This window comes from Lolium rigidum, chromosome 3, assembly GCF_022539505.1.
Source record: "Lolium rigidum isolate FL_2022 chromosome 3, APGP_CSIRO_Lrig_0.1, whole genome shotgun sequence".
In the NCBI taxonomy this organism is placed as follows: Eukaryota; Viridiplantae; Streptophyta; class Magnoliopsida; order Poales; family Poaceae; genus Lolium; species Lolium rigidum.
The window spans coordinates 64789128-64797141 of record NC_061510.1 but is presented as its reverse complement, the minus strand read 5'-3'; the positions used below and the strand labels follow the sequence as shown (position 1 = coordinate 64797141).

Genomic DNA, 8014 nt, shown 5'->3' with positions numbered 1-8014 from the left:
ATCTATGAGCATCCTTCTCGTACCTCCCACATTATTGGCAGAAGGTTCTATCAATATAGGATATAGCCCTATCTCTTGCCCTACTTCTAAACCTTAAGCTTAAGTGTATCTATGGTCCAATACCTAGCTTTTCAGTGTACTCCTATGTCGCAAATTTGATCAAGTTAGTATTAGTTATATGTTATAAAAATTATATCATTAGAAAATTTAGATGTTCTATTTCCTAATGATATACTTTTTATATTATATAATTTAAATTATATAGGTCAAATTGTTGATCTAGGGATACGAAGAAGACTAGTAAACTGAGAAAGAGGAAGTACATGAAGTGTTAGCCTCGAATTTCATAATGATAGACGTGTAATATCACTACTTCTTGCTCTTTTTTATGACAATGATGTGTTTATTTGTAGTCAATCTTTCTCAAGTTCTCAGATGTACAGGCAACCGTGGTTGCTATAAACTATCAGCCCTCATCCACACAAGATATCCGTATACAAGTTAAATGTAATACTACATAGCAGTCCCGGTGCAATAGACATGCACAAAACATCGAGTTACAACAACACATCATTGTCTAGTTATAGTCCTACTCAAAGTGGCGGTTCCGAACTTATGATTTGTTGTCAGGAGCGCGACCTTATGTTTGTTCGACAGTATGGGCAATCTGCACATTTCCGCACCCACGGCTCCAAGCAGGTTGAGTGGAACCTGTGCCCGCATCGCAGCCTTATCAGCTCATCTCCGTCGTAGAAACCATCGAGGCAAATCGAGCATTCAGGCGATGCCTCCCTGTTATCATCTTTCTTAGCCTCAAATATCTCTATCTGTAGCCTAAGGAAGGACCTCTTGCTTAGTCCACGTGTCCTATTCAAAGTAGAAGAAGCGACTGATGGGCTTTCTTCATCCTCGCCGCTGCTGAGCTGGACGGATGATGAGGTAGGCCAATTTGACTCATATGGGGCTTCCCTGCTTCCGAAGTCCATGATTCTGAACACATCCGTAGCGGAAAATTCATCTAATGTGATCGATGGCCTGGAGGCAGATGAGCCAATAGAAACGCCTCTTAGCCTCTCTAGAACACGTGCTTGTGCTTGCAGTACCGCGCCAGGCAGCCGCTCATTCGTCCTGAACATCAGCCTATCAAGTCGGTTCCTCGTAGCTGCAGAATCCCCGATGCTGTTATTGTCTATGTACGATAATATGCGGTCCTGTAAACAGCAGAAATGACCCAAGATTACATTTCATGATACATGAATCATAAACAAGAAAGAAAACATGCATATTAGCTACTCCCTCCGATCCAACTTTGTAGTAAATCCCCGGCACTTATTATGGATCGGAGGGAGTACATTTTAAGTTTTTATTCCCTCTTTTTAGTGGAACAGGGCAAGAATACTGCCAGCTATTCAGTTATAAGATAGGAAAAAAGCGGTAAACTGAAATTAAATTATCGAAAAGGCAGTAACACCTGAAGCTCCGTTTCCCTACTTTCGTGGCTATAATGCAGCAGACTGTAAAATAAGTTCAACACGGCACAATTCAACAACCACAGGCTGAGCCTGGATTGCGGAATCAATTTGGCACTGACATGAAGGTTAATTTACCCGTATCTCAAATTATATGTCTGGCCATCTATTCTAGATTTCTAGTAAACAATATTGGGTGTTAGAAAATGGAAGCAGCGGCGAGCTTCTTCGATGGCTCACGGAGATGGAGAACGCAGCTACCTTTTGTTTTGCCCCATAGTGATCATGAAATGGTTTGTCTAGGTCGTCGTTAATCATTGCACGCTGCTTTTCAGTACGCCGCTTGAGCAAACTGCAGTCCGCAGATCAGGCCGCGCCGGCCTAGCGATGGTTTCGGCAGAACGGAACGAGCAGAGGTTGACCTCCCACGGTCCTGCCGGCGAGGTCCCTTGTAGTTTCTTTCCCACTATGATTTTAGTTTACTTTTGCGAGTGTTCGTTGCCCATTTCCTGAGCTACGAGGATCGAGGCTGCAGATCGGAACCCGTCGCTTCGTGATCACCGCAGCATCGTGCACGGCGTCAAATTACAGTAGTATTCCTAATCCTCTCAGAATTCAATGAGCTAAGACATGAAGCGTCTCGATCTAAGCAGAGCACAAGAATTACAACGACCGAACGGGCGGGGAAGGAGGGAGGGGGAGGGGGAGAGGGTCTGACCGTGTAGGAGCCGCGTCGGCGCGAGGGCGGGGCCCCGGTGTGGAGGTGCTGGCGCACGTCCCCGGCGGCGTCGAGCGGGCGGCGCGAGCGGCAGCCGCGTCGGCGCCGGCGCCCGCCGAGGCCGTGCGGGTCGTGCGGCCCGTCGGCGTGCGGATCCGGGCCCGGGTCGGGCTCGGAGAGGCGCGGCGCGCGGGCGCGGCGGGCGGTGAAGAGCTCGGAGGCGCTCGTCATGGCCGGCGGGCGGCGGGCGGGCGGGCGGGCGGATCCCCCGGTGAGCGAGAGCGGCCGTACTGGATTAGGCGCGCGACAAAGACAAGGATTTCGCGGCACGATTGGTGTGGAATCCCTTTTGGTTAGGCTCCGTGCTTATTTTATGCCGGTGATCCGGTTGGGTGGATAGGGTTACGTACGTGTAGGAGAGGACGGAAGGAGCGGAGGAAGGTGTGCCGGGGCTGCCATGCCGTCCACTATGCCAGGCACGGGACACAGGGACCTTGACCAGTGGACTGGACGGTGATGCGTTGGCGCGTTGGATTGGAAATTTCCATGGGCACGGACGCATCCCGATCCCGGGGATGCCACTTGCTAGATTTTGTTTGCGGAAGTCGCCGGGAAGACGATAAACCGGGGGCGAAGACAGTGTCACTCATGGTGGTCCAGCATCAGGAATCAGTCATCCTGTCAAACCGAGTTGTTCCAAGTCTCTATGGAGTATACTTGGGACTCCGAAATGTATAAGGGCATGTACAATGCGGTGCTGTCAGCCTTCCCTTATAGATGCTACGTTAGATTTTTGCTTAGTTGGACGAGAGAGAAAGATGATAGAGAAGGTTGTCTTCCCTTAGCTAAGGGATCATCTTTTAGAAAATAAGGGAAGACTATTTTCTCCATTGTATCAGATATGTCTTCCCTTAGCAACAAATTTCCTACCAAAATTTAATTATTCGTATTAATTGCTAGAGATGGCTGTAAGAGATAATGCATTGTATGATTTATATCTAATGTCTTCTCTAGCTGATATGGTGGAGTAAGGGAAGGCATGCATTCTCTACCATTGTACATGCCCTAAGGTCCAGATATTTTCATGTGTAGTGCTTAGGCATCTCCATCGGTCCGACCGACGTATCTTGGATGTTAAAAGTCGCCGCGCGTGTATATTTACGTCGGGCCACGAACACGAAGGGCGCGTTTGGTAATCTGTATCTAATTCGTTGCTCACTTTGTTAGTGAGATGGATTCACCTGCGCGGATGTGCGCGTCGCGAACGGGCATGAGGCATGAAAGCCGGGTCGTTTGGTAGGTTATGCGGCCTTTTGCACGCCGGAGAAGGAAGCCAGCCCCCTCGTTTGGTTACATACGAGCCCAGTTCTAGCCTCACCATTTATCCTCATGGTGACCTTACCTTTCACATCTTTGGCACGTCGACGATCACGAAGGCAGATACCACGATAGCACCGCCGTCACGACAGTCAAAACCATCACCACATCGCCGACCACGAAGACGAAGAGCACCATCACACCGCCGGTCACGCATACGTACAGATACTTGTGAGTCATTTATCTATCAGCGTATGTACACCAAAACAAAAACATGCCTACATGAAAGTCATGTCGAATGGTGAGGTGAACATACTCCTGAAAGAAAATCTCAAACGGTTGAACATGTGCGACAAATTTGACGAAATTTGCTTAAAACTTCATACACAAAATTGACGATTTACGACCGACGAAACTCGAAACCAATTGTGGGAATTGGTACGTATCATCGACACACATATTTTTCGTGTACATCTTATTTCGATTCGAACTATGTTTGTATTGATCTGAGAGAGGGTGTGTGGAGTAGTGTAAGGGAGAGTGAGAGTAAGCAAGAGCTCGTGCAGAGCCAAAGGGCGTCTTTGGTAGCCTGCATCAGATTCCTGCACCACTGGCGTAGCGGGAAGAAGTCCCCTGCGCGTCGCAGACGGGCCATGGGCCATAAAAGCCACGTTGTTTGGTGGCATGCACAGAGTTTTTCGGTCCCGTGAAGATTTGGGCTCTGCCCGTTTGGTAGGTCGGATTTCAGGCCTTGTAGCAGCCAGACCGGTGCCCCTGTTGTTTGGTTGCAACCCAGAATCTCCTTCTGCTTACTTCTTACCTTCAGTGGTGAGGTTACCAGCGATCAACAGCACAAGTAAGAACACAATCACAGTTCAGGCAAACTTAGCAGTGATCATAGTTCAAACACGGTCATAGTTCACGACACACCAGAGACGATCATAGTTCAACAGACGACAAGAACAACAACTAGACACAGACATGGTAGCAGCAACACAGAACCAGGTAAGCTTCAGACATGACTTTGGAAGACGACACACCTAGTGGCGTCGCCATGGTAACGACACCTGGTCATCACCTCAGTGCAGGTGTGGTCGAATATGACCACACTGTACTCGAAGGTGGACACCTTCTTGAAGATGAGGAACTGGACTATCTGCAGCTGATGAGCAACGACGAAGCCCGCCCACCCCTGCTTGATGTATGCGTCATCGCCTTCTCTCACCGTAGTCATCCTCCAGTTGCAGCCAGTGTTGGTGGTGACGATGATGTTCGAAGGGATTTCTCTGAACCACCTGACGAAATCTTGAGGGATCCGTAGACGGTTGAAGGTGGGCCTGAAGACGATGCGCAGGAACTGGTCCGGCCCTACGTCCGGCTGGAAGTGGCCGACGTTAGCCGCCCTTCGCTTCTTCGACGGTCCCTCCTCGAGGGTCTTAGGTGACCCTAGCTTGAGCTTCTCAGTCTTCCAAAAGAACACATGCGGTTAGAGATGTGCCTGCTCACAAGTATATAGATGAAAACGAACATTGAAAACATGTGATGCCTCATACATTGGATCACATGGCAGCTCAATGGACTGCCCTCAAACTAAGTCTAGTGTGCAAATAATCACACACACACGACTAAGTTTGAGGGCAGCACCCTGCCTTCCGTTGTGCCATAGTTAAATTATTGGCCATTGCACAACTAAAGAAGTACAAACATGGAAAGCAAGGTAGCATAGGCCTCATACACTGAGCACATATGGAGGAGATGTTTGATCAGAACCAATGGCATGGTGATGTTCAGTCATACCATAGGTTCTAATCAATCATCTCCTCACACTATGATTCCCGGTTACAATCATCGGCCTAGTTCAATCAGAAACAACACAATCTAGAACAAACTAGCGCGACTTATTCCGCACAGCAATTTGGACATGCTAAATCCCAGCACAAAAAACTCTTCCCCTCTTTGCATGCACAGTAAGATCTGGCAGTTTCAGCAATTCACAATCCAATCAAGGAAGGATCTATCGCAATCCGATATTAGAGTAACAGATCTAAGCAAATTGAGACCGTGAAAAGCAAAAACTGGACAAGAACAACAAGAAATGGGGATGAACACCTTGCAAACATCAATGTGAACGCTATCCTAATGGAAACCCTAGCATATCTAATATGCATGTCGTCGCAAATGACCGAGAATGGCATGTTCTGGCAGAACGAGTACGAAGGTGAGAAGGAGAGGTCGTTACCGCCATTGTTCCGGCCGAGGACGAGCTCGAGGTCGACCTCGAGATGTTGATGAAGACTGCGGAGCAAGTAGCGGCTGATGTCGCGGTGTTGCTCGCCGATGTCTCCTCCTCCGATATCGGTGCTCCTTTGTGCGGCGGTGCGGTGGATTGGTCGGCGGGAGGGGAACCGCCTGGTGATGTGACAGTTTGGGGGAGGTCGCGAATGAGAGGAAGGAGAGGGGGCGGTGACCCTAATTATGGCGCGTGTTCCAAAAGGGACGCGGCGTTTTCGACTCCCTTCTCCACGTGTGTAGCCTTCTGGCCGCAACGCGCATGGCCCCGGAGAAACTGCCATTCCAGGCATTCCTCCAAGGCTTGTCCCGGGGGTGCTTTAAAACCGGTTCTGCAAGAACGCGGCGGCCTGCAGGAATCCAAACGACACATTCCATGACCCAGCCCATGCAAAAAAGTCATCTACAGGCTACCAAACGCGCCTAAAGTGGCGCGAGAACGGGCTTGTCCTTGGAGAAACTGCTGAACCGGGCATTCCTCCAAAGCCTGGCCCGACGTTATTTTGAGAACCGGTTCCTGCAACAACGCGCCTCGGCCCAGGCAAACAAATGGGCCGAAAATTACTGGCCCGATGCGAGCCAAGGGGTATGCAGGCCACCAAACGCGCTCGAAATTGATTGTTAGGCCACGCTTAACCGTTTGCGTCTAGGGGTGCCTCAGCCCGACGCATTCTACCCAAATACATCAGAAATTGATAATCAAATTCCATCAAAATAGTGCAATATTTTAATCAAATTAAACATATTAACTACGAAAATAGAGGTTCAAATTATTTTTTAAACAAATTACAGAAACAATCTACTTATTCTTAGAGGGCCCTGCCTCGCCATCGTCATAGTGGTGCTTCCTGCTTGTCTCCTTTTTAGACGAGCTCGTCGCGTCCGACGAGCTTGTGTCCCGCTTGTACGAGTCTTCCTTCAAGTCTTCCTCGTCGTCGGTGTACACCGCTTGCGCCTCCGCCCTCGCTCAGGCTTTCGCTTTCTTCTTCGATGCCGCCGCCTCCTCCGCCTACAGCCTACATGGCCTCTTCATACTATTCCTCCTCCTCATGGCCGTCGTTGGTGATGGCGTCGTGCGCCTCCTACTGGATATCTCTCGATAGGGAGCTGATGCATGTAAAATGCATACATAAACTTTGTCCTTTATTAGCATGAATTCAGACATATTTACAACATATATATGATAATAATACCATATTCTACATTGATTTATGAGGATTTCCCAATGATATTATTTATTTGGTTTATAACTCTATAAAATAAGAATTTTCTCTTTTGTATATTTTTCACTTTCAGAGATCTATATAAAGGCAAATTAAGTTAGGATTTCAGGAACGTCATCTTTTCACCATAAGAAGCAACATGGGCTTTTGGAGCAGACCTGTAGAGGCCTGAAGGCTAAAAGAGGACAGGTGGCGCGCCCACAGAGGGCGCGCCACCCCTCTCTTTCGTCCATCGATCGTCTAAATTGCTTGATTCTTTTGCGAACCGATGTATTTTTTACCTAAAAAACACTATGTATATGACCCTCGAGGGTTCACTGGAGGAGAGCGCCGCAGAAAATACAGAAACACGAAAACGGAGGCTGCAACAGAGAATATTGGAGGGAGAAACTTCGTCGGAGCCGCCGTCGGAGGGATATCCACCTTCTCCAACATCTTCCTCATTATCACCATGATCAAGGGGAGTAGTCCACCTCTGGACTACGAGTTTGTGGCAGTAGCTTGATCTATTTCTCTCATGTTCTTCATAGTTCTTAGTGACATATGAGCTACCCAACATGATTATGGTCATATTTGTAATACTTATGTGGTGGATATTTATTCTATAATATGATGCTGTGAGATTTGACTATACTTTGTGTAAGATGCATATTATGTACCCCATTCTTAAGTATTGATTCTGATCCAACTTGTATGCAAGAACGTGTGTGGGGTGATGTGTGTATTAGATGAGATATCATGGTTTTAGTGATTGAATAGTGAAAACAAATTCATGATCTATTATGGTTTTTCCTTTTCTTTTGTTATCTCACTAGGGATAAAGTGAATGCATGTGCTATGTTCTTCATGTGACAAAAGTTACTTATGTCTAAAACTGAAAAAAGCACTAAAACTGGTATAGCGCATATTCATCCCCCTCTAATCGCGTCACGATACATTCAAAACATCATCTGCAGTGTCTTCATTTCTGTATTCTTTATTTGTATATTCTTTGGTAG

General features: G+C 47.6%; 1 protein-coding gene across 1 annotated transcript; it reads right to left on the bottom strand.

The window, feature by feature from the left end:
- Positions 1-438: 438 nt before the first annotated feature.
- Positions 439-2418, bottom strand: LOC124701713 (probable E3 ubiquitin-protein ligase RHY1A). The gene is made up of 2 exons (XM_047233807.1): positions 2188-2418; positions 439-1211 (listed from the first exon to the last, which is right to left on the bottom strand). The coding sequence occupies exons 1-2, from the start codon at positions 2416-2418 to the stop codon at positions 627-629; spliced, it is 816 nt and encodes a 271-aa protein (XP_047089763.1). The 3' UTR covers positions 439-626.
- Between the last annotated feature and the right edge of the window lie 5596 nt (positions 2419-8014).

Bases quoted from the DNA above. Each gene is read 5' to 3' on its own strand.
- LOC124701713 (XM_047233807.1), bottom strand. From the start codon at position 2,418: ATGACGAGCGCCTCCGAGCTCTTCACCGCCCGCCGCGCCCGCGCGCCG. The intron at 1,212-2,187 runs GTCAGACCCTCT...TGCTGTTTACAG, and splicing joins GCCGACGCGGCTCCTACACG to GACCGCATATTATCGTACAT.